Raw genomic sequence first — 25,567 nt, 5'->3', positions numbered from 1 at the left:
TGATATTTGAAAATCAGGCCCATGGAAATATTCCACATTTCTGTTGCTGAGCTTTTTCCTTTAAATTGTCTACGCTGCATAAAAGTTCTTGAATCGTTCTTTAATAATTTGTACCGAATAGTTTATAATCTGTTGGTTTATGCCCGTTTCCACCTAACATCGCCCCAATTTAATTCCAATTAATCGTTGTATTTTCGATTCAAAACGATACTCCTTATTTTAGGAATGTGAAAACAAATGGGTGAATGTAACTGATCCACAAAAGATCCAGTCTAGGGGTTTTTTTATGTTCTTTCTAAATTAGTTGTTTATTTATTCAAACATTTACGTATTCATCTACTTATTCATTAAGCAACAAATTTGAATGTCAGCGTTAGCTGCTAGTACTATTAGTATCATTACGGTACAATTTAACCGACAGAAAGAGCATTATTTTCTAACAAACCCGACTACTTAATTAAACAACTTGTAATATTCTCATCAATGAGCGACTCTTAACGGGAAGTAGAACACTTATCCTTAAATAAACTTACTGAAGCCCACTAAAAACTATATCTTAGCTCACCATTGACACGATCTCACAGTTGTCTCCAAAGTTCCCTTAAATTAACAATCTTCTACAGTAGCTCTCTTTCGGTATAGCTTTCTGAAAAGTCAGTCACTCCCGACAACAACTAGTACTACTGCTACACGACTGACTCCTTATGTATAAAGTCTTCTAGAAAATTCTGGAAGCTTACAAAACAACTATATTTTTAGTGTTAAATAATAACTACGAAACCCAGTAAAATGCTGCAGAAAGTTCCTTGGTATGCATATCAGCATGACTAGGCATTCTCGAAATTTCTAGAAACTTATATTCAGTTATTATCCATAGCTTATTGTTAATAGTAATAATAATGTTTGATGAAAAATTTGTTTAAAACTCAATAAGTAAAACGCCGAATATGAAATAATCATGCAGTAAGCGCAGAGAGTTAGCGTCCAAGAATCAAAAAATAAATACACGCGTGTTAGAGTGCTTTTTTGAAGAAAGAAGAGTCATGATTTCCTGGCATAAATTCCCGTCTCGTCTGTGGCAGACTGTAATCTTATTCGAAGGATAGTCGTCAGCATACTGAGCCATTAGAAATAAAAAAAAAAATTATACATTGGTTTATTTCGTCGAATCTTGCCTGCAAATGTCCGATTGCCGAGAAAATAACTTTATAATCATGAAGTTAGGTTACGTTTACAACTAGTTGAGTGCTTAAACAAAGATGAACGGAATGACCTCTTTTACCTGCAGATCGCAACTCAGACCGATCGCAACCGACTAATCGCTGTAAGTACTTGTACCAGGTAATTGACTGTTATTTCCAGTTGGCTGGATCCAGTTAAGTGCAATTTCGATTCAAATTTAGCAAAAGACTGCAATTCAACTGCCTTTATATCTCCAACCTCACTTGGATTGACCTGTGAGCTCTTCCTTTTATAGTTGTCCTTTGAAGAAGATAGAAAAACGATATTTATTTTTCTTTTGAATCGCTCTCTGATCTGCAGATAGACAAGCAACATGAAATATGGTTCTTCGCAGTACAACTCGGATATCTATCAAAGCACTAATACTTGATGATATGGAGTTAATAATCAGTTTAATGTTTTTTCTTACCTGAGTGTTTCGCATGCAGTGTAGAGCGAAAATCAGAAAACCCTGTAGCATAAAGATGATTTCGGGATCATTAATTTCTACAATATGCAAACAAATTAGTCAAATATCTATTAAGATTTTCAAGAAGGAAGGAGAATTATATATCTTATAACTGAAAAAGAAGTCTGTCTTCTCTTACATGGTTAAAAACTTTTGTTTTCACAATTCCAAAAACATATCATGTGACCATTGTAACGGTGTCTCACTTGATCAGAAAGTAACATAATAATAGAGGTTGAATGCTTTTGAGAGATATCATCGAACACTCACCTGAATAGAGTTGAGTATGGTGAAGATGTAAGCGAAAGCTTTATGCACAGGCAGGAGAAGACCGAATAGCCACGTGACACCCGGCAGGGGAATCATCAGCACGCATGCTTTGATGCCAATTCTAGGAGTTAAAAGAAAATATTCCTCAAGTTTCGTTTGACGATGAATTTTCATTTAGTTAGATATCGTAAGGCCTTACTGGTTAATGAGCGAGGAAGTTAGGCGAAAAGAGTCTCACAGGAGGCTATATTGTTTTAGTCTTATGTTGCAAATCTTACCGTATTTGCTGAAAATGGTTGTCTGCCCCTGTTGGCTGCAACAAATTGGTCATCTCCCTTATGACTCGTTGGAGTATCAAGAAGTTGAGCTGAAGAATACAATGAAAATAAATTGATTATTTAGATATGGTTATCGAATAGGCAAAGCAGGAGAGGATCCTTGACAGAGACGTTACTAGTTTGGTAACAAGCTTCGGATAAAGAGTCATTTACAGGGAATAGAACTTCCTACTGTGGGACATAGATTATGAGCTTCGATTCTCTGACAATGAGCTGAAGAAATCACTAACGTCTCTACACTAAATGAACTATGTCAAGTGAGGCCTCGTGTTAAATTATATAAATTTGCTCTTCCTGCTCCTTTCTTCTAGTTCAATGTTTTTTTTTAGTTATTCTTGCGCGAAAAAATATCGTAAGATATCAATGTGAAACAGTGAGAAACCATCAACAGGAAGGAGGAAGAATTTTTTTCCTTCATACTATGTAGTAAAAGTTGGAGAGTCTATGAAGCTATCTTATGCCTGTGTGGACATTGTCTCAACAGGTTTTTCTCGTCATAAAAGGCCCTCAATAGCCACGTCCAAAGCTTGTTGTGGGTAAATAGGAAAAGGAAAATGGTAAATATTCTGTGGGATCATATCATAAATGGTTAAATTATTTTTTACAGAGCAGAGAAAAAAATCTTTAGCAGCAAGTAGTCCAGGTATACCAGTCACAATCACCAACACTAATCATAAACTCACAATTTCAATGAAAGCTACAAAGGCGACAAATATTCAGATCAGGTTGTTAGTCGAGGAAAGCCAGCAACTAAACTCGAAGAAGTGAAACACGAGAAAGAAACACAAATTGTCAGCAAATGAAATGATACCGATTTCAAACTATATGCAAAAACAAAACATAGATTTAAATGCAACAAATAAAAAGGAGAAAAGCAAGAAGAAACCCTTGAATTTTTTCCTACTATTTATCACTCGTATAGCTTTGTAACCCTTCTTTTCCAGCAGCGATGCCGAGTGAAATGGCCACCATGATCACTGGAAGACCTACCCATAAAGAAAGGAAGGAAATCGTGTCACTTCGCTAGATGACGACACCATATTTGGTGATCCGAAAGCATGGTTACAGTTACCAGTGCATGTTTAAAATAATAAGCTCACCCCATGAGATGACGTGATACATGTACATCTTTGTGTTGATGTTATAAGCTTTCACAACGAAGAGGTAGAGATAAATTCCCTCGATCAGCATCTAAAAGAAAGCGGCCATCAAGAAATATTACATTAGAGCCGCTATTGTAACACAGGCAGCCTATGGAAAGGACGAGTTTTCGTATTCTTATCGTGCTCCTTTCGACAAGACGTTCACGGTGCAAAGAGTCAATTCATTCCACGGATAGAAAGAGAGGCCACCAACTTTGTTTCCGGTGGCGTTTATTCCGGCGAGGAAGATGATCTGTCCAAGGGACATAGAAACACTCAGTCGAATTTGAGGGAGAGGTTGACGAGCATCTTTGGTGAAATAATTGTTAAAAAACAAAAAGAATCAATGAGACAAAGCAACAACAACATTAACAACAATTGGATGGACGAATATTGTTTTTTTCTTATTTACCCTTCAACCATTTTACAACGTTTTTTCAATGAGCAGCACTGGACGGACTGAATTTGTGAAAACTCAATTCGTTCCTCGAACAGTTTCGTTGGAGAGCTATAGAGTTCATTGGGGAGTTTTTAAGAGTACGGTTAACAATTTTGCATTTATAAGCATCGCAAACGATAGGCCAATTTTGAGCCCAGTGTATAGTATGAAGTAAGCGGAAAGTATTGGTAAGATTTGTCAATTTCAGTTAGTAAAGTGTTGCTCACCAATCTATTATTTGAGAAAAGTTTCAATAAACAGAGCGAGAAGAAAGGTTTCACAATTTGAAGGATTCTGATTCTCTCTTGTTGATTGTTTAAGAATACCTTGAATTTCCTTTCACACCGCAAAAAATCAGAGTGTCAAAGTATTAGACAAATTTAAAGAACAGACGAGTCGATGTTATTCATCAATAACGTTTCTAAAAAGTTGGGCTTATACATGAGCTCTTACATCATCTAGCTTTGGGGAATTAGGCAACTTAGAGGGTCAGTCAGCAAGTCAGTGAGTAACAGGAATAAACTTTGAAACTAAACAGGATTGAAGGCCACAACCTCACCCATTTTTGGAAAAACGATCCTCTCTGAAGGCCTCATTCCACTCAGGTGTCGCTTTCCAAATTTCTCGACGGCCTCTGCCACCTCAAAGATGATTTTTTTAGTGTTTTAACGTCTTCCATTCCAGCCTTGTCTTTTGTGACGTTCTTGAATTTTGGGGTGAAATCTTCAAACACAGTTACAGCCTCCTAAAATTACATGAAATATTTCCAGGTCATCAACCAGCCAGTCTCATATATACAATTTCTAGTAAAAATGCGGGAAAAGACCAGCAGGAGTCCCCCAATTGTGAAGATTACGCCTGTCCAATGACATTGTTATTTTGCAAAACTCCTGTTACCCACGGAGTTCCTGATTGGTGCGGTTAAGCTCCAGCTGTCAACCACACGCCAAATGTGTCATTCCACATGTTGCCCTTGCGGAAAAATGCGAAAGCTGGCAAACTCTGTAAATGATAAGTTGTTAGCTACCATTCCGCTTTCGAAGAAGCACTCATGTCTTTCGGAATTTAATATGTCTCGCGCATTAAATTCGGAAAAGAAAGGAGCAATTTTTACGCTAGTTCTGGAAAAAATCCACTGGTCCTGGTGCCAACTGGCTTTGGAAAAGCTTGATATTTCAGGTGTTGGTTCGCATTTTTTTAGTAATTTTTTATCATGAAAAAAATAACTATTTACGTGTTGAGTAATATGTTGCTCGCACTGATCGGATCGCCGCATAAGGGTGTGTCTCACACCAACCAGATTGCCTTATCAGGGTATTTATCTCGCACAATCACATTATAGCACTTGGATATCAAGCAGAAACCACAGCGTTTGGATACTTTTTCTCGTACATGATGTTATGGAATCAGGAGGCCATGCACAAAGAATGACATTAACCAGAAAATTTGGACTCATTTGATGTGTAATGATTTGTGTCTTTCGCAAGAACCCCGTCGATTGAGGTCTAGTTTATCGGTATATAAAAGGTTTGCACTCAACTTGTTTTATCAATTTTAAGTTTAAAGGTGTTTTATCCGCTTCTTTTCTCACGTTCGCACGCGCCAAACAACTTACTTCCGTCACGTACATGAAAACAACGCTCAAACATTCTTGTGCTTGGATTGTATTGTATTGTATTCCATCAATCAGAGTCCATCGCTAACGTGCTCTCTCTCTCTCTCTAATTAGACTAGACAATAGCTGCGAAGGAGAAAACGTTAAGCGTGGCACCGACGCATTTTACTTTTGCTCAGAGCTTTTTAGACAGTATTTGTGTGAGTTCAGATAACTTAGGTTTTTTGCCTTTTACAGTCAAATTACGTGGAATTATAATAATAATTTTGCAAGTAACCAACTGTAAATGAATAATGTTGATTTTCTCTCTGTCTGAGGAACGGTAGTAAGCGTAGTCTCTTTGGTCTCGTCACGCAACACGCTCTCTCTCTAACAGGGAATAGAGGGCGTTGTGTGACGAGACTAAACAACAGCCGCGAAGGAGACAATAGTAGGCGAGGCACGGATACATTTTATGTCTGCTTGGGGGTTTTTAGACAATAGAGACAATAGACCAAAAAATACCTGTGTGAGTTCAGATAAATTTTTTTTTTTTCCTTTCTTTTAATGTGAAGTAATGCAATATTTTCGTTACTTTAGAAGTTATGCTCTTTTCCTGTTACAAAACTGATAGTGTTAGGAACACAAAGTTTCCAGTCTCAACCCTCCCAGCCTAAATAATAATTCTTGCATGCTACGCATGCCTATGTTTATCTTCTTGGTGAGCAGAATGTCAATCAATTCCAACTCATTATTGACTATTTTTCAAACAAGAAAAAGTGTCTACGACCCCTGATGACATATGAGAACTGAGGTAACCCTTACTAACCTCGTTAGAGAGTAATGGTTGCTAGGTCGATCGATGGCGATGCCCGCCATGTTCGAATTAGGTACAGGATGGTCAGTTTATTGTGTTCACTGCTCATTTTGCATTGCATTGAAACAAGCCCCTACAACTTTACAGTTCAAACGATTGGATATTAAAATAGAATACAATAAACATAAAATTGATTCCCCTTTGCGAAGAACAAACAAGTCTTTTATATTTGTTTTAGAATCTAAGAAAATTGATTACCCTGGTTTGCTTTCCTTGTCAATTAGTTTTCATCAATCACTTTGATAAAGTACTTCTACTGTAGTATAACACCTTAACCCTTTAACTCCTAAGATCTCATTAGTAATTCTCCTTACTGTCTACCATACAGTTCTTATGATGTTGGTTTGGAGAATTTGGTATTGGATCAACTTATAATCCCCTAATTGATATTTTTCTTTAATCTCATCACTTGTCTGCTTGATATTATATTGATATTATATATTATTGTAAGGATAAATTCTGTCTTGGTCACTCGAAGGAGTTAAAGGGTTAACATTAATATCCATATTCTATAGACTCTTCACTATGAAATACCTTTGGTACTGATGAGGAGAATTCATGTTGTAATTAGAACCACTTGAGTTGGGAACCTTTTTGTTATTCTCCTGTTCTTAATGAATGACTCAGCAATATCACTGGAGGGCGAACTTACATGCTGACTACCTCTGGGGCTAATAGGGTCAATTAAGCAGAGAGAACCAAATTAGTCTATTGTTTCACTTGTAAGCTATGCTGTGTTCCCTATTTACCAGGACATGTGTACAAAACATGGTCCAAAATTAACACAAACATCACTTATTTCAAAGCCAAGAGTAGTATTCCATATTAGAGTAAAATTTGAATTAAGTATTGGCTATTGTAAAGTTCTGAAAACTGCATTTGATAATTAAAAAACAAACTCACAGTCAGATTAAATTGGTATTCATAAACAAAGTAATAGCTAGCTCACCTGATTGTAACATAGAGAAAACCCAGAGAAGTCACCCAGCCAGTCTGTTGTCAGTTGTCAGACAGGCAAAAGATGGGTAGAACAGGATCCTGTATACAAGAACAGTGATTCTGAAAAACTAATAAAAACAGGAATTTTTTTTACTCACTCATTTTTATATACTAATTTTTTTCTCACGTTGAGTGCTGGACTGCTGTGCAGGTAAAGGGGGTAAGTTTCTCAAGAAACTGTGGTGCTGCATCAGTGGGATAGTATAACAGGGTAATTTAGTATTATTGACTGAGTTGATAATGTAAACTGGCCACTGTGTAGAGTTTAAAAGCTGATGTTTCAAACACAATAGCCCTTCATCAGAGCAATTGGAGGAATTGTGGGCTGTGTGTGCATTTGTATGCAGAAAATGGAGCTATGGTGGGAATATGGTGACGAGAAAACAAGAATAAATTAGTTAAATGAAAAGCATTAGTTGATACTGTGGGGCTTAAGAGTGCCTGTTTGAAAGATAATTTTTGTTGTGGAGTTTTGTGGCCCTTCAAACTGCCTAGATGTAGGGAAAGGCTGCAAAGTGCCATATGCTGCCCAGAATGATTAGAGAGATTAAAGTATCTAGCAAGTGGTTTCGTTGCATCCTTGTCATTTCTTTTTCCAGACCACAACAACACTCAGAGTCTTAAAATAACTGAAGAGAATGTGCTGCCTTTTATACAATTAACATCTGCAAATGGTTAGATGTTCTGGTCCTCTTGGCTAAGGATGATAAACCATAGGCCCCATACTCTCCTACATCTTCTCTGTACTGGTTATAAGCAGGGGACATTAACCCTTTAACTCCCAGAAATGATTAAAAGGTAACTTCTCCCTATAATATCCACACATTATCCTGCAAACAGGTGATGAGAATACCCAGACTTCTCAGGTAGAAGATGTTTTCTTGATCTAACAGAAAAGTTCTCATAACTGATGAATATGCAATTGTGCAGCAGCTAGAGGGGAGAATTAATTAATAACCAGATCTTGAGAGTTAAAGAGTAAAAGAACACACAGACTTCAACAAAGAGTAACGAATGTGGCTCCCAGTGTGGTCATCTGGCCTTGTTATCATTTATAGAGGCCCACATGTAAACCTGCTTTTAAAAGCCAAACTGTGTCAGCCTGTCTAAATATTCCAAATAAATAAATAAATAACTTAATATCAAGTTCACACCCACATCACAAATGGAGGCTAAGTGCCCAAGGGGCCCATGCAGGAGCTGCAACTACAGTCACACCCTAGGGTGCTAGAACACCCAACTGGTCTACCCAACCTGCAATCTAGCTGTAAGCCTCTTGCGCTAAACCCCCTCTGAGCACCTATCACACTAGAGCCAGATGGCTCAGTAGAGGAAAACATAAATAAATAAATGGATGAATAAATATTACAAATAAATAGAAATAGACCCTGCAAAAGAAACCCTGCAATTAGGGTTGAGGGGAGGAAACACCTAGAACTGCTATCCTCAAGGACAAGAATCCCATGCTATAGAACAGTAAACACAACATGGCACATGCATATTGTGGAACAAGGTGTGCACTGAAAGGTATACCACTGGATGAGGATAGCCCCGAAGCTCAAACAACCCCATTAGTACTGCTGCAAACTCTGCAAAATGCAAAAAATGCTGCACAGATGTTAAAAACTAGCTAAGATTCAAACCCAATGCCTGAAAACACTACTGACCATACATGAATTTGCTCTTAGCCATTTAAATTGTATGTTAAATTCCATATAACTATTAATATTAAAATTTTTTCATAAACTAATAATGACCCTTGGCAAGTGAGTTAACCTATAGCTACGATAGTCTTTAAAATGATTTTAACAGTGAGAATAAAAACAAAACAAAAAAACAAAACAAAACAAATCAAACAAATAAACACTCAATTTATTCAAAATCAGGTTGCCATGGTATGACCACCTACCCTGCACCCATCCAGCTGGGTCATGCAGGCATCTGAAAATTTCCATTTTTTGGTTGTAAAAACATACTAAGGCATGTGCTGGAAGTGACTCCAAACATAACAGCAATGGTGAGTCTGTTGCCAAAACCACTTAAGAAATGAAATGGTCTGAAAGGAAACCACACAAACATTGGTAGAACAGTGGCACCCAAATAGCTCACTTAAAAATACACTCCCATTAAACCCATTCAATAAGGGAATGCCTCATATTATTGCACTGTGTTTATATTCTGACTGAAATGATGCAATTTCTTGATACATCAGGGGTGGGGGAGTTTTAGGGTCATTTTTTGCTGCGTATACAGTGTACATATACGTACCGCTGGCCTCTCAGAAATTACCTGCCCCATTATAGTCTACCTTGTGGCCAATTATACACCTCAGCTGCTAAGTGAGTCACTTTACAGGAAGTGTTATTTTTGTGATCCCATCTACCCATGTGTTGCTGGCCTCTAAGAATACCTGCCCCATTATAGTCTATTCTGTGGCCAACTATACACCCCATCTGCTTAGTGAGTCACTTTACCAGAAATGTCATTTTTGTGGTCCCAACTTAGTCTTTTCTGTTTATAGATGCATCTATCTAGCTACTACCAAGTCTTTTAAGTAGGTCATGATCCTAAAATGAAGTGACACATTTCTATATGTGAATTTAGAACACTTTACTTTTCATCTTCCTGTTTGTAAATCCTTACTTTGATGTACGAAAATTTTCCAAATCATGAAAATATGTTAGTCCCCACTCTTGTAACTCTACTGAAAATGTAACCCCATCATAGCTAAGAGAGTCATGAAAATGCCACCCAAACCAGCAGCACATCCCCTTGCCTTGTATTACTGGCAACTTTCTCGAAAAAAAGTACATGTAGCTGGGTGTCACTTTAAGACTTAGGAACAACTACTTAAAAGTAAACAATGATCAGATGACATGTTGCTGACCTTCAATATAAGTCTTGACCTTTTTGCTCTATTAATCAATTCTGTACTCACATCAGCAAACCAGGATATCCATTGCAGTTTTGAAGTCCAGATTTGACCCTTTGCTTGACAAAAGCCATTATAAAAATAATGACGAGCTTAAAAATAATAATACATGTAATAATTATTATCAATCATGCAAGCATGAAATTACAGATGAAGTTAATAGCAAAACAGTATCACCTTTTAAACTTTCTGACTTAAAACAGGGGAGAGAATTGGGTGCCTATTCTAGAGGGGGTGCTTATTGGAAGGAGGGCGCTAAATCAAATCATTGCAACATGTAAACAATTTTGTTGTCATTATTTGACGAAAGTTACCTCAGCATTTCACTTACAGCTGGAGGAAGACAACCAAGATCAAACAGACTCTCCTTGATAACTGTGGGGCACCTAAATTGATAATTTTCGAGATTGAAAACCATCAACATGTCTCAAAAAACAAAATTACAAAGACATCTTTGGATTAAAATAAATTTGTTATATTATTAGTATTCAAGAAGAAAAAAAAGTGTTACAGAACATTAAAAATTCATGCTGGAATGGAAAAGTAAAAAGTTAATACATGATAATGCAGACAAAGGCAGGATCAAACTGTCTGACACAGACACCTCAGCTTTCAGCCCACATTCCCCTCACTTTCAGTCCCAAATTCAAGTGTGAAGTGAGAAAGACAACACCACTTATTTCCAGAGAAATTAAAAAGAAAAAAAATAAAATAAAAGAATTCCTCATACAATTTCAGAGGAAATAACTAAACAAGGCCTACTGTAATTTAAGACACGGAACAGAAAAAAAATCATCAACAACCGCAAAACCACAAAAAAAAAAAAATTCGACCAGAACCGAAAACCGCATGCAAAACAGTCAAAACCGATAAATGTTCACATCCCAGTTCTCAAAACCCTAATCGATCCGATACGGTGTTGACATGTGGAGCATACTGAGGTTTCGCGGCTATTTGAGATCAGTGGAGGCGCATAATGGCCGCTTGGATCGAAGAGAAAACGGAATCCAAATAGGACAATCCGAAAACTTCATCGGAAAACAAATCCGTAGCCCATTAGACAGGTATTTTTGACGAAAACCGACAACCAAATGCTAAAGAACGGAAAATCTGCAAACGGCAATGAACACCCAATCCGAAAAACAGAAATTCTTTAGCACAAACCCGATCTCAAAAAAAAATATAGAATATCCCAATGCCCCCGTTAAGAACGAATCGGTCAGTTCAGTCCACAAATCATACAAATGATAACAGAACAAACGTTACTATTATTGAAACCTCAACGAAAACTTTGTTTTTTTAATTTTTCAATCAGAAACATGCCGCAAACCAACTTTAGTCACGCGATATTATTCAGGGAAGGTGTCATGTCACGCAATCGAATTATTTATCGACTACGAACATCGATACTTGACAACTTGTAAATTGCACAGCTCGAGCCTCACGGAATTTTGATGTGAATTATAGATTTGCATTTTATGGCCAAATTGCGCAGTCCTTCCTATAAATACAGTAGAAGATTGATCTCGTCGCGAACGTAGTGAAGATTCAGCAAAGAACACCACGGAGATTTTCATATTTTCAATTCGTTTCGTTTCGTTTGGCAGTTTACAGTAAGCCCTAGAAATTTCCGGAAATATGGTCGATTCTAGTTTTACAATAGAGACTAAATGCACTGCATGGCATCAGATCTTTGAAAAACAGGCGCAAAGAACAGTGTTACAAACGTTAATTCTTTGACTCAGTTGTATCCAATTCTGCGCATAAACTCCATCATCTGCTACCACTCAAGCAGATACAATTTAGAAACGAGTGTAATTTTAACTTTGGGAAAATACGCACCGATCGTAACACGACCACGTTTGTTCCATTCAAGTCCAATCGGTAAAACTTTTATGCGTTTTTTTTTTTTTTTTTTTTTTTTTTTTCTATAGAGTCATTTTATATTAAATGAAATTGTTTTTGGATGACAGGGTATAAAACTTCAAATAACCTTTTTGCAAGTTTCTGCGAATTTTGAGTATTTTTCGATAAATAAACAATATACCTCGAGGAGACGATAGCTAAACGAAACAACCAAATCACTGAAGGAGCGTGCGCGAATCTGGGGCGCATTCATTCATGGAAATATCGACATCCACAACAGAGTACGTACCCCTGAGAAGTGATCTCCGCGGATCTATTTGCCATTTTCAAAGCAACTTGTTGGGCAACTGCACGTGGCTCAACCTCCCTCGCTTTACAGCTCCTTTCATTTGGTTCCGTGAATTAGAATTAAATTATGTTTATCTTATGACCTATTGTTTTTCTCGGAAAATTAGCGGAAGAGAAATAGCAGGAGTCTGGAGGCTAGCTAGGTTAGTGACCGCTGACTAAAGTACAGGAGATTTTCAAAGATGGCGCGAAATGTAGGAGAGTAATATGTTAAGGATATCGAACAAAAGAACAGCCTTTTTTTTTTTTTATTAAATCAATTGTCAATTACTTTGTGTGCCTACTTACGATCGTAGTTACAATGTTTATCTTTTACCTATTGGTTTGTAATCGGATCTTTTAGCGTCACCACGCGCATATAAAAGCTAAGTTAGCGTCCTAATAAGCCAGAGTTTCGCAAGATTTCGCCTTGAACAGCAGTACCTTCGATCTTTCGTTCCAAACCTTTGGCACAAGTGGGACCGATATGTAAGTGATTTTGTTAGTTTTATTTCAATATGCTTAAGTTTAGTTTTTCACCTTGGGCGATAGCGCACATATGTACTGTGTTGTACAACAGTACAACTAATTATCTTGAAATCAAAGGAGTATTTTGAAATAACTAGACGCTCACACAGTAACGCCCACATTTTAGTCTTTGGGCTGTTACTCAGCCGCAAATGGTTATCGTGTAGCCGATCTTTGAATCTCGAGTAGTTTTAATTTAGCCTTTTATGATTTGTTTATGTTAATTCACGTTAATTGTTGTTATTTTAATCGCGTTATCGACATAGGCACGTAAAGCGTTTCTTTCATGCCTTTCGCACTAATTCAAGTAGATTTATGCATTCGTTATAATATTATTGTAATTTCAGTTTACTATCGTGATCGTGATCTAAATAAACACCGTTGATAGTCATCTTGGTTTTCGTGGTTTCACTACGACCGGTAAAATAGTCCCCACATCAGCGACACTTAGAAAACACGCATAGCGACACCCCTCGAAGTTTCCTCTTTCGTCGCAAGCGTCACATAATGTGAACATGTCACTATACTAAAATGGTTTGTGAGTCCTTTAGTTCTCAGCGGCAGTCTTTTAACCGGTGTTTCAATTATAATTACATTTTTTTTACAGGATACTCGATCGTTCTTTGGCCTTGCTGGAAAGGCAGCGAAACAAGGCGCTTCGAAAGTAGAAAACAAGCGCGGCAAAGATTCTACTGTGAAGTCATTAACGAAACATGATGTAGGAAAGAGCCGAACGAAAAGCAAGGTAAGTAATGGATTATGTAGCATTTGAAAGAGAAAGTTATTTTTGTTATCAGGGAATTCGACTTCAGAGGTGACGGAGAAAAGATCTGCCCATATCACAGCCCCTGTCTGACTGAATCGACCATCATGTACGTGTGTCTATATCTTCGTGGGCAATTCACATTCCCATCTATCTTCTCCTGGGGATGGGGGGGGGGGGGGGGACACCTTATTTCGCCAAAATTGGTATTTATTGCCGTACATGGTAAAATTTCCTTTGTTGTGAATCTTTAATTTTGCACATGGTAGATAATTTTACAACATGTTTTAACCAAGAGTTTCATTCCGCTACATTTATATAACCCAAGGTATCTTTCTGGACTGGAGTGTGAGAAATGATGTGGTAATGTGTGTTAACTAACTTTGTAGGTATAATTTTCAATGGTCTGTTGGAGTATGTCAGGGTAACTGAGTGAGGCTGATAAGTTACAATGTTTTGCCTTTTTTTTTCCCTAAACAGGGTTGTAAAATGAAGTAATTTTGTATTCATCCTTTACCTTCTAAGATCTGTTTGCTAATTCTCCCTTCTAGTTGCTACACATTTCCTTGTACATTTGTTATAGGAATTTGTTTTTAGATCAAGATAACAATTTTTTTTCACAACCCTTTTGTTGGACATTGTTGGTATAGTCTTGGGAGAAGTTACATGATAATCACATCTGGGAGTTTAAGGGTTAAACAACTAAACAGCATGATGTGATACACTGCTGCCTAAATTTCACTCAAGTTCGAAATATCTTGGACATTAGTATCCCCTGCAAATTTATTCAAACTGCAACTTATTACGTCTGCAGAGCAGTTGCAGTATGTAAAACTAATGCTTAATTCACAATTTTGACAAGTGCTGGTTAATTTTCATTTATTCAGACTGAAGGGAAAATGAAATTGTTGATTAACTTGAAAGATGACTGATAGAAAAGCACTGAGACTTCACTTAACCCAAACCATGTTTTCCACAAGCCTGGTGTCTTTTGATTTTTCTGAGGTGGAAGAAAAATGCTTTGTAAGAAAGTTGTGCTCTGAGGAACAACACCCCCCCCCCCCCCTTGATCTTATCCAGTTGTTATTGTTGGGTCCAAAGAAGTGAATTTATATCAAATTTGTGTGAATAAAAATAAGTAATTGTTGATTTTCTGGGCAGAGTTTATCAAGCAGTGAAGATGATGACATTGCCTGAATACAAAAACCAAAAGAAAATCAGAAGAGGAAGAAGAAAGGAAAAAAACAACGTTGACTCAGGTAATGTTTTAGGATGAACTCGAACAGTTTCAAAAGGAACAGATGTTGAGACTCTACACAAACTATTACACCTCTGTTTTTGTTTTAATGGTGTACTGTGCTGTACAGTGTCCTTGTCAATTCTGAATGTAATTTGCATTATTACAGAAACAGCCTCCCGGTTAGCTCAATTGGTTAGAGTGCTGGACTGTTGTGCAGGAGGTCGAGGGTTTGAGCCCCAGCTGGACCAACACTCAGGGCCTTAAAATAACTGAGGAGAATGTGCTACCTTTCTATAATGTCAAATGGATAGACATTCTAGTCTTCTCGGATAAGAATGAATAAACCGAAGGTCCCGTCTCCTGCTTCTATTAATTAGTTAATTTGGTTAGGCAGGGGATGTTAAAGAACCCACTCACAAGATTACTGTGATGTAGTCTGGCCTGTTTACTGGGAATTGAGGGGGGGGGGGGGTCTGGCCTTGTCATTGTTAATGTGGGATCCACTGTAATTGGCTAAATCTGTGGTGGTCTCCCTGCCTGAGATAATTAGGGGAAGCTAAATAAATAAATTAGGGTGTAAAAAGATTCACATATTTACATGTATACATACAACATCTCAATGATGTCCTGACCCTATTTCTAAATTAATCTTACATCTCTGTTAGATTCTGATGAAGATCCTCTTCCTCTAGAAATCAGTTATGTGATTTTTTTCTTGAATTTTGTTCCCTTTCATACAGTTGTAGTTACTCCTTTAACTCCCAGAAGTGATTAACATGAAACCTCTCCTTATGATGTCTACACATTATTCAGCAAACAGGTAATGAAAATATTTAAACTTATCAAGTAGAAGCTGCTATCTTGATCTAGTGCCAAGCTCTCATGACTAATTTAGAAGGAAATGTGTAGCAGCTAGAGGGGAGAAATAACAATCAGATCTTAGGAGTTAAAGGGTTAAACTTTTGGACCCTAATATCACCACTGAATCAAGAGTCAAGGAAATGATCACTAACTATAAAAGCTCTTGATTATTTTAAAAAATTCTCCTTGTAATTGCCTCAGAAAATGCTTAGGGAACAGTATGGAGAATATACATACTGATATCAAGGTGTATTCAGAACCTGGTTCTCTTTCATTCATGTCTCTTTTAGAAAAGCCACATCAGTAAAGAAGGAGGAGAGTTCAAAAGCTATGAAAAGTAGAATATTGACCAATCAGCTTGGACTCAGGTAAAGAAATTATGTCTAATTATTGAGGGTACCTTTACTTTTTATGAGAAGTAAATATTTTTTGTTTGCAGGGGAATCATGATTTCAATTTTTTTTCATGAATTTTGATTAAAGATGACATAATCCTTCCATTTCCATCTGAACAGTTTTTTCTTTATTCAAACGCGACCCATGAATGAAGAATTATATGAATTAAATGTGATTGACAAACCATTTTGTTTCCCTGATGAATTTCAGGTTATTTGAAAGAGCCAAACTTGTAGGATTAACAGCTTTATAAACAGGTGAGAAAGAGTGAAAATTTTAATTTGTGAATTTGGCTTAATTCTCTTTTTTTGAATTTCATGTGAATGTGAAAGAATTTTGGATATTTTTCATGATGCATGAAAAGACAATATAATTATTTTTACATGACTGAGTTCTACAAAAGAGTTTTGGGGACTCTCCTTATTGATGGAGTGGGAGGGCTGAATAGGGAAAATAATTTATTTAGTGTCAGGTGAGCTTGAGGTAAAATGAGGTCAGGTTTTTTTACATCACCTGACCTTTAACCTTGCCTATATGTATTAGCTTGCCAAAGAAAAAAAAGCCATCCACTTGATCCAGGGTTGAGCACACTTACCATTAGATCACTCTGCCTTCAATAAAATTTTGATATTATGATGCTTTAATTGTATTTTGATGTGGTTTCTACAGATGAGGAAGAAGTTGTGTCTTAGAAATTAAAAAAGTCTCTTGAACAAACAGAAAAGCCAGCTTCCAAAGAGGTCCAGCAAGTTAATGAGAGGTAACATGCATCGCTCTTTATTATTATATTTGATGTTTCAGTACCAAACCATGGTGTTATTTTAGAACGTAAGATATTGCTCTGGAGAAGCATCTGGCTTCTTAAAAATTGTCCAGGTTAATGTTGTTTGTCTGTTTGTTTGTCTGTTTGTTTGTCTGTTTGTTTGTCTGTTTGTCTGTCTGTTTGTTTGTCTATCCTCTCTCCCATCAAGCATTGAGAATGTTAGATCTGTTATAGGAAACTGCTCTTATGCTGATACATTTAACCTTTGACCCCTAACAGTGACCAGCATCTAATTTCTCCCTGCATGTGTATGGTATGTGTCTTTAAGCACTTGAATAAGGTACTTGAAGATGAAACATTAACATTTTATGACTAAATTTGGCTTTGTGTAAGATCCAAAAGCTTACTCAAACTTGTAAAACTGGTGGCACATGTCAGTTGTATATGTAAACTTGTCCTCCTATGAAATTAGATGGTTTTTACTCAGATGCACGTTGCTAACAATACTTGCAACAAAACATTACTTTCAATACTATAACCACTCAAAATACAACCAGTACTGTATGTAGAATTTACACTAAACAGTAACTTTGGTGACAAAATGTTAGGTACATTCTTAGTGATTTTAACTTTGACAATCCAGGAAGATGCTACCACTTTGTCTCCATTTTTCAAAGCAGCAGTGTCTTTCTCTATCAACATTCCTATTTGGGACAACTCTTGCCTTGTGAGGACAACTCTTTTCTGTTAGTATGTTTGATATACATGTAACTTTTATTCACTTCAAATTTTATCCATGAACTTTTCAGGAAGTACCAAAGACAACTCTTTTTAGAAAACTGGCTGCCAAAGCTGCTACAGTTCCAGAAACTCCAGTTGGAGACTCAAAACCAAGTCCAAAGAAAACTGTTACTCCGAAAAAGGAAAAAAAGATCTTAGTTAGGAAACTCCAACCCAAGGAACACCAAAAGGTATCAAAATCAGAGGAAGTGGTTGAAGTTCCACCCTCATTGGAAAAGAAAAAATTTTGCTACCATGGTTTTATGGCAAGAGATCATCCTAGGACACTTGGTTCAAAGGAAATCCCTCAGGTAGGTTTCAAAGACCAAGATCTGATTGTTATTTCTCCCCTCTAGCTCTACACATTTCTCTGTAATAATGAGAGTTTGTTGTTAGATCATTATAACAACTACATATACTTGATAAGTTTTAGTATCCTCATTACATGTTTGCTGGATAATCTATGGATATTCTCAGGAGAAGTTACATATTAATTTCTTCTGGTAGTTAAATTATTATTATCTCTCAAAGCTCTTTATGGTTTGTTTTCCATCCTTTCAAATTTTAATGAGAGATGCAAGACAAAGCAAAATGAAGATTATTAGAATTAAGACTTATTTGGAAAATCTGCAGATACAGTTTACATGAAAAAATTGTAAAATGCATGCTTTGATTAACCCTTTTACTTCTGAGATGTCAATAGTAATTCTCCTTACTGTCTGTCATACAATTCTTGTAATGTTAGTTTGGAGAATTTAGTCTTGGATCAACTAATAATCCCCTGCTTGATTATTTATTCTCATCACTTGTCTGCATGATATTGTATTGATATTGTAAGGAGAAGTTCTGTCTTGGTCACTCATGGGAGTTAAAGGGTTAAACAAAAAAAATGTATTTTATCCTTTTACTCTCAGTTGTTGTTCAAATGTTGGTTCAATGTAAGTGTCTAAGAAACTGCCCACCTACCCCTCCCTTAATCCAACATTAACCCTTAGTTGTAAGCAGTTGACAGTTGTTGGGTTAGGGGAGGGGTAGGTGCACAGATGCTGACATTGATCTGAAATGTTTATGGTGTATCTACAGAGTTTTTTCCATTTTTCACCATTTATAACTTTTCAGTTTGGACAGTATTAGCAGGTCTTTAAGGGAAGAATTAATTATTCGTCTGCATATCTTGAATCATGCACGCACTTGATAATTTAATTTTTAGGGAGCAGAAAACTGTTTGGATGGACTGACATTTGTTATTACAGGAGTCTTGGAAAGTAATGAGAGAGAGGAGGCCACTGATTTGATTCAAAGATATGGTAGAAAAGTTGCCCAATCAGTGAGCAAGAAAACAAGTTATGTCGTTGTGGGACGGGATCCTGGAGAGCATAAACTTTCTAAGGTACATTGTAATACACAAATCAAAAAAGGAAAAAACAAAAAAAAAACATGAACACCAACATATAGGTTGCACCTTTTTCCTTAAATTTTTGTAACAAATCTGGGCTGTGGCTTTCTGCAAAAATACTAGGGAAACTTGCCACAAATTTGCATAAATTAACTCAATTAATGAACAATTCATAAGTCTGTGTAGCAAACTAACAAGAACTGAAAAATTTACAAGTTAGGGAAGAAATTAATTATTTCTTTTGCAAGTTTGTTGGCTTCTGAAAGAGCTGTTCTTGTTCATAGGCATAAGCTTTTATTTCTTGCTGAGGAGGTCATTAAACATTGCTTTGTTTAGAGACCCTTTAACTGATTTAAGGTTGTCTCTAATTCATTGAACAGCTGAACATTAGTGGACAAGGAAACTATGGTTTCTTTGTTGAGGCTAAGGCAATGTGGAACATCACAAATAGATGAAGACGGTCTGTTTGAACTTGTCAGAACAAAACCAGGCAATAAGACCAGCTATGAACCACTAAGTGTGCACAAGAAGACAAAGAAGGAGAAAGCTGATCCAGTGGAGTCCCTCAGCCAGAGAAAAGATCAGTCTGAAGGGGATTTGTCACAACTGAGTGAAAGATCTGTGTCATCTCCAACAACACAAACACTATCATCATCACCTGCACTGAAAGGTGGGTGTTTCTAACCTCTCCAACAATTAGCACAAGAGCATAACTTCACAGTAAATTTAATTCATACTTCAGCTGTATGCCTTAAATTTCCTCACCAGTGAGCATCCTACATGTATTATGCGGTGATTATACTTAATGAATATAATCTCTCTTGGGTGCATCCAGGTGCATTTGTACAACTTACTGATGACATAAATACATGTTTCCTAATTCCCACATTCAGAGATACATTTTTTTAAACAGATGTAACTTATGAACTTTGATGAATTTATTTCACTCGTCAGTCACTTATACATGTAGTTAGTATGTTAGTAATGGAATCACAGTTTTAAACATTTTTATTTTGCACAGCTTTCTTTTTCAACAAAGACCAAGATGGGTCGTCCTTAAAGGCAGCTCTTCTGTGCGGTTCCCCAGGAGTTGGTAAAACCACAACAGCAACACTTGTTTGTGAAGAGCTTGGTTTTACCTTCACTGTAATGAATGCCAGTGATACACGGAGCAAAAAGACCTTGGAAGAACACATTTCTCAGTCACTGAGCAATAAAACCATGGATGGCCTTCTGACAGGTTGTCAAATTTCTGTAACATTTGGAATGACTTTGACATTATTAAAGATGCTGCATTCATTCTCCTGTCTTACTAAACTGACTTTCCACTGTAGTTAATTTATTATTATCAGCTGAGTTAGTAACGTAAATTACAGCTCTATTGGTCAACTTTTCCTATAAAACTTGTGAAGTTTCCAAGCCGACAAGTCGCGCTCATCATTAATAAGAAAATTTCCTTCACTATGCTTTCGGTATGAGTGTGTTTCTCTTGTGGTGTAAAACACCTAAGTAACACATGAGGTCTCCTTAGTTTTGGTTATATAATAAGTGAATCACCCACATCTCTTACACACCCGAGTTCCACGTGCGTACTGTAAGTTCAGGAGCGAGTTTTTTAATTTTTTTTTTTTTTTCCGCTTTGATTCGTGGCGCAAGCGCAAAGCCTATAGTTTGGTCACGGTTTCTAACATGTAATTATAGACAACGGAACTACGCTCATTCTCCCCGGTCCTTTCAGCGCCCTTCGATCAACCTATGCAGGTGGTGGTTTAACGACCATCACATCAGCAAAAAATAGACGAAATAAAAAAGTTGATGTTTTGTGTCATTGTGCTACACTCCAGATTAGTGAAAATGAAAAGTTAAAAAATGTAATATGAGGCCCTGTCCAAACTTGGCGTTTAAATAGCGAAACAGCATAGCTACAAAATAGAATCACGGATCACGAAATAAACAATGATACACGATTGTCTGTTTCGAGTTGGATGAGCTCATATTCAGCTTCTTCAATACTGCTGATGTTACCTAGTGCACCGTTTTGTTACACACTTGTGGGGCAAGTTACATTTTCACTGGAGTTAAGGTGAGGACAGAATAAGTTGATAGCGACCTAATGCAGTGAATGCGATAAACGGGTATTGACTAAAGATACAAATAGAAATAATTTGAAACATGAGACAAAAGAATGAAAGAAATATCGATCTTGTTTACTCGTCACGAACGCAGGATCGAATCTTAGACCATTGGATTTTACGATCTGAAGTTCACCCACATAGCTTTATATTTCTCGTTAATGAGCCATGACGTACAGTGGACACAAAAATGATCATCCTGCATACTGCTAAGATCATCAATGTCGAAAGTTTCCTGTCTTAGCGTGCATAATGATAGAAAGGAAATTTTAAGCCCTTTCGTGACAAAGGAAAAAATCATTTTTAATCGACGACCGAAAAAAAAAACCCTACCCGCTAGATTAGGTTAAGCAACAGATTAAATATCAATGCTGACATGTAGATAAACATACCAGACCTTGAGGCAGCTTATTTATCTTCCCGTGAGGGATTTACGAAGCTGCAGTGTTTCTGAATCCAGTATCAAGTGTGTCACTTGTCTGTATGAACTATTAGACATTTATTTATGGTCTCGCTTATTGCATCCAAACTCAGCAGACAATTCTGGAGCTCAAAGAGACAGAGAGCTAGGGCCTTAGATTTCTCTTCCAACTTTAAGACAACTGGTTCAGTAACAATTTATTCATAAAATTCCTGTAAGATACACTGAGGGTTTCTGCACACAAAGATGCATGGAGTACATAGATTTAAAATATTTTGAATATCATCCTCGGATATTTCCTTAAAGAGAGTACTCATGGTATTCGCTTCAATTCTTCATAGCACGCGAAACGATTTAAATATGCTTTTCTCTAGATACCACGAGAAGTCAAGTATATTTCATGAAAAAGAACGTTGTTGGAGTTAATTTATTGCAAGTACTCTTCAGGTGAGGAAAGATAATGAAGAAATATGTAGCATATTATAATCGAAAGACATGAAAATTGGAAAAAAAATTTACATGAAGAATACATACTGTTGATGTGATTTCTTTAGCTTTGTATCTCCCTCTGGTGATTTCGCTGAACGCCTACGCTTTTGACTGCAAAAATATTAAGTGCAGAATTGGCGGGAGTTATTTACAAGAAAAAGCTTACCGTTATTAATTTTAGAAACTTTATGAAGTTGTCACGGTGAAATCGGAAAATGAAAACTTGAGAGAACTGTAACGCTAATGGGAAGATGACCTAAAACAAATGTGTATCATATTGAATGAGGGATATATCGAGTCGATCACTTGAAGAGAAATTGCATCGGTACAATATAACTCACGATGTGAATTCGTCCTTATCGAGTCAGTTATGGCAGATTGTAACAGTTCCTGCTCTGAGGAGAAAAGGGGTTTTGCGGATTGCGAGTGTTTTGCACTAAAAGAAAACGCGCTAAATTTAAATCACAGAATTAATTAATCGCCATGGAGAAACATGTAAACAAGTAATAACCATAAAAAGAATAAGAAAAAGACAAACAAAAAAAACAGGCGCAAAAACTTTCTTAAAGAAGAACAGCAATTTTGATCATGAAACTGGGCATTAGAGGAGGTTAGATCTTTCAAACGCGTGAATATGTTACCTTCATTTTTTCATCGAAATTGCTGTAAAGCAAAATATTATTCTTTATATTTTCAGGCATGTAGAAATAACAAATGACATCGTTTGGAGAATAGAGGGATTCAGAGGATAACAGTTTAACGGGTACAAATCAATTTCATTCTGCAACTGATTAGAGCTGTAGAGCTCATGTTATTTTTAATGAAAGATCGCGATCTTATTTTTCTTGCGGCTGACAACTATCACATTTAATTTCAGTTGAATTTTCCCGGTTAATTGTTATCAGATGTGAAAATATTTCAATGGTTTCTCTTGATTGACTCGTGGTTTAATAGTCTGCACGCGATGCAATTTCCCTAAGCCTTAAACTCCTAAAGGTGATATAACTTGTAACTTGTCCCTGTAATATCAATACGTTATCAGCAAACAAGTAATCAGAATACTCACAGTTTTATTAGGTAGAATTTGTCATCTTTGAACTAACACTAAATTTCTGTATCTACTTTGAAACGAAACATGTAGCAGCTAGAGGGGAGAATTAATAATTAGATCACGGAAGTTAAAGGTTTAACTGTGCGTGATGATTAGGCGGCAGAAGCGGGTGATGAGCATGTGACAAAGCTAAATAACGTGCTGTATATAATTATAGCTCTCGTCAATATCAAAACCAGCAAATATCTCTCGAAAACAAACGAATTTTGAAACAAAGCTCGAGGTTGCAAAAAAATAGGCAATCCCTACGTTTCTTTTGATATCGTAACATTCGCGATATATAGTAATAATAACGGTAATATGGTTGTCGGTGAAATATCAGAATTTTTTCAGTTTTCAAAACATGACATCTCCACTGCACGCTGTAAATGTACCATTTATATCATCATATAAAGGTATCGAGGTGGTCATTAGAACCGAATTTATCAACATGACAGCAATACTTTCCATGTGGGCTGTTTTTTTGTTTTGTTTTGTTTTGTTTTTTTAATTGTTTTTTTTACCTGAAGCTGAATTCAATTCTTTTTTAAGGGAAATAGTTCTTGTAATGAGAAATTGTTGTATTACAATGTCCGAAATTGAATTGGTTTTCCGACGAGCTGAGTTTCGATGTAGCGGATCTCTGTATACGATGCTCCTATTTGAAAAATTATATTTGATTCAAATTTTCAACCAATATCTTTTGGATGAAAAGGATGATACATGTCGGCCTATGGATACGTATTTATCTTCTTGAATTGAATTATCTGTTTGAGGGAGTAAAAGATGTCATGAACACTCGATGGTAAAAATCGTATCGACGCATGGTTATCTAATACCTCATATAGGCGTGTGCATTACTAAACAAGCGTGAGCTTAGGAAGGCTGTACATCGGCCAATTTCCCTCTCTACATTCTAAGCCGGGACCGAGACGAATGCTTCGTCAGCAATAGATCAAAGGATGTATCACACGATTACAAAATATATTCATGCACCATGGAATTACCAAATGAATCTGCGAGTTTCGTTGTGATTTTTGTTTTGCTTTGTTTTCATTTAGGACGACTCCGTGACCTCTGTTTTAGCCAAAAAGGCTGGAAAAGCTTTTATTCAAAGGAAAAAAATATACTGTTTAGTTACAACATTATACGAGGTGTTCAACAGGCAACAAGCATTTCTTTTTTTTCCTTCTGTCGGGAATCAAGGTGGGAATCGAAAGAAACATATTTTGCACTCTTGGGTAGCCGATCAGAGCACAGGTTTACTGCTCGCTCACGGGTCTCACCTTAACGTATAAATAGCAGAGAAAGTAGGAAAACCTGTCAACAAAAGAAAAAATTTTAACCCCAGAACCACGGTGACTACGATTTCTTGATCACGTATGAAAACTAAACCTCGTCAACGACACGATTAATTATCCTGGTTTTTTAAACGCTTTGGGACATCAACCACCTCCTGAATAAATTTCTGTCTTCAAATGTTCGAACTACGTATCTACAAGGTGGTTACTAGTATCATTTCCAACTGGTTATCTGTCATTCGGTTTTATCAGATGTGCCTTTTCCGTCATCATTTAGTCTGTCATCGTGCGGCGCACGATGACAGACTAAATGAGCACAATGAATAAAGGGGTAAGTTTCTAAAGAAACTGTGGTGCTGCGTCGGTGGGAGAGTATAGCAGGTAATTTAGTGTTAACAACTGGGTTGAAAACGTAAATTAGCCACCGTAAAGGGTAAAAAAGCTGACGTTTCGAGCGTTTTCGATCTGACGAAGGGCTAACGCTCGAAACGTCAATTTTTTTACCCTTTACGGTGGCTAATTTACGTTTTCAACCCAGTTGTTAACACTAAATTACCTGCTAAATGAGCACAATGTTTGCGTGTCTACATCGTGCACTGGAAGATAAAACTGTGGGCTTAGTAAACGCTGATATTGGAGCAGAATCCTGTTCTGTGGGGCAGGACCACCTCAGCAGCTTCCCGGAAATTTCCTAAATTTTCCATTCACTATAATATTGAAATAGATTCTTTTTTGATCAGCAATTCGTTCACAAATAATTTTAAAGTTCTCTTTGCTTTTTGATATCGAAATGTTGTTGTTTTTTATTTCTCATTTTCATTTCGCTCCCAGTCTAATTCCTCTGCCAAATGCTCATATAGCCTGGTAGTGAATTAATTCGGTGGCCTACAAGATTAAGCTGTGGAGGAGTCTGTGTGTTGCGCTTGGCTTTCAA

The 25,567-nt window shown here is 36.8% G+C and overlaps 2 protein-coding genes across 14 annotated transcripts; one reads left to right on the top strand and one right to left on the bottom strand.

The window, feature by feature from the left end:
* Positions 1 to 279: 279 nt before the first annotated feature.
* On the bottom strand, positions 280 to 12,571 carry LOC149052037 (adhesion G protein-coupled receptor D1-like). 7 transcript variants are annotated; one of them, XM_089184723.1, is made up of 15 exons: positions 12,437 to 12,571; positions 10,596 to 10,667; positions 10,237 to 10,373; positions 8,508 to 9,405; positions 7,300 to 7,417; positions 6,885 to 7,021; positions 4,439 to 4,624; positions 3,399 to 3,749; positions 3,203 to 3,284; positions 2,982 to 3,048; positions 2,239 to 2,327; positions 1,961 to 2,081; positions 1,652 to 1,693; positions 1,283 to 1,482; positions 280 to 1,117 (listed from the first exon to the last, which is right to left on the bottom strand). In XM_089184723.1, the coding sequence occupies exons 11-14, from the start codon at positions 2,289 to 2,291 to the stop codon at positions 1,297 to 1,299; spliced, it is 402 nt and encodes a 133-aa protein (XP_089040849.1). In that variant the 5' UTR covers positions 2,292 to 2,327; positions 2,982 to 3,048; positions 3,203 to 3,284; positions 3,399 to 3,749; positions 4,439 to 4,624; positions 6,885 to 7,021; positions 7,300 to 7,417; positions 8,508 to 9,405; positions 10,237 to 10,373; positions 10,596 to 10,667; positions 12,437 to 12,571; the 3' UTR covers positions 280 to 1,117; positions 1,283 to 1,296. The 7 variants fall into 7 exon arrangements, with proteins under 7 accessions (XP_089040849.1, XP_089040997.1, XP_089040764.1 ...); XM_089184871.1 differs by having other exon boundaries at positions 3,399 to 3,489; XM_089184638.1 differs by having other exon boundaries at positions 280 to 1,482.
* A 161-nt stretch (positions 12,572 to 12,732) lies between these two features.
* LOC149052036 (replication factor C subunit 1-like) lies at positions 12,733 to 24,170 on the top strand. Of its 7 annotated transcripts, none has more exons than XR_016179851.1 (11): positions 12,733 to 12,963; positions 13,610 to 13,747; positions 14,927 to 15,024; positions 15,746 to 15,825; positions 16,157 to 16,234; positions 16,472 to 16,518; positions 16,931 to 17,021; positions 17,834 to 18,115; positions 19,015 to 19,194; positions 19,581 to 19,870; positions 20,222 to 20,499. XR_016179851.1 is itself a non-coding variant. In XM_089182783.1 (11 exons), exons 9-11 carry the CDS (start codon positions 19,151 to 19,153, stop codon positions 20,536 to 20,538), a joined length of 552 nt encoding a protein of 183 aa, XP_089038909.1. In that variant the 5' UTR covers positions 12,733 to 12,963; positions 13,610 to 13,747; positions 14,927 to 15,024; positions 15,746 to 15,825; positions 16,157 to 16,234; positions 16,472 to 16,518; positions 16,931 to 17,021; positions 17,834 to 18,115; positions 19,015 to 19,150; the 3' UTR covers positions 20,539 to 24,170. The 7 variants fall into 7 exon arrangements, 6 of the variants coding, with proteins under 6 accessions (XP_089038909.1, XP_089038865.1, XP_089038663.1 ...); XM_089182783.1 differs by having other exon boundaries at positions 19,680 to 19,870; positions 20,222 to 24,170; XM_089182739.1 differs by having other exon boundaries at positions 19,058 to 19,194; positions 19,680 to 19,870; positions 20,222 to 24,169.
* Positions 24,171 to 25,567: the final 1,397 nt, after the last annotated feature.

Source organism: Pocillopora damicornis, chromosome 1 (assembly GCF_964200805.1).
Source record: "Pocillopora damicornis chromosome 1, jaPocDami1.2, whole genome shotgun sequence".
In the NCBI taxonomy this organism is placed as follows: domain Eukaryota; kingdom Metazoa; phylum Cnidaria; class Anthozoa; order Scleractinia; family Pocilloporidae; genus Pocillopora; species Pocillopora damicornis.
The sequence above is the reverse complement of the archived record's forward strand: the minus strand, read 5'-3'. Positions and strand labels throughout refer to the sequence as shown.

Bases quoted from the DNA above. Each gene is read 5' to 3' on its own strand.
- LOC149052036 (XM_089182694.1), top strand. From the start codon at position 19,606: ATGGTTTCTTTGTTGAGGCTAAGGCAATGTGGAACATCACAAATAGAT. The intron at 19,871-20,221 runs GTGGGTGTTTCT...TATTTTGCACAG, and splicing joins ATCATCACCTGCACTGAAAG to CTTTCTTTTTCAACAAAGAC.
- LOC149052037 (XM_089184580.1), bottom strand. From the start codon at position 2,291: ATGACCAATTTGTTGCAGCCAACAGGGGCAGACAACCATTTTCAGCAA. The intron at 1,694-1,960 runs GTGAGTGTTCGA...TTTATGCTACAG, and splicing joins CCATACTCAACTCTATTCAG to GGTTTTCTGATTTTCGCTCT. The intron at 1,537-1,651 runs GTAAGAAAAAAC...GTCTATCTGCAG, and splicing joins ACTGCATGCGAAACACTCAG to ATCAGAGAGCGATTCAAAAG.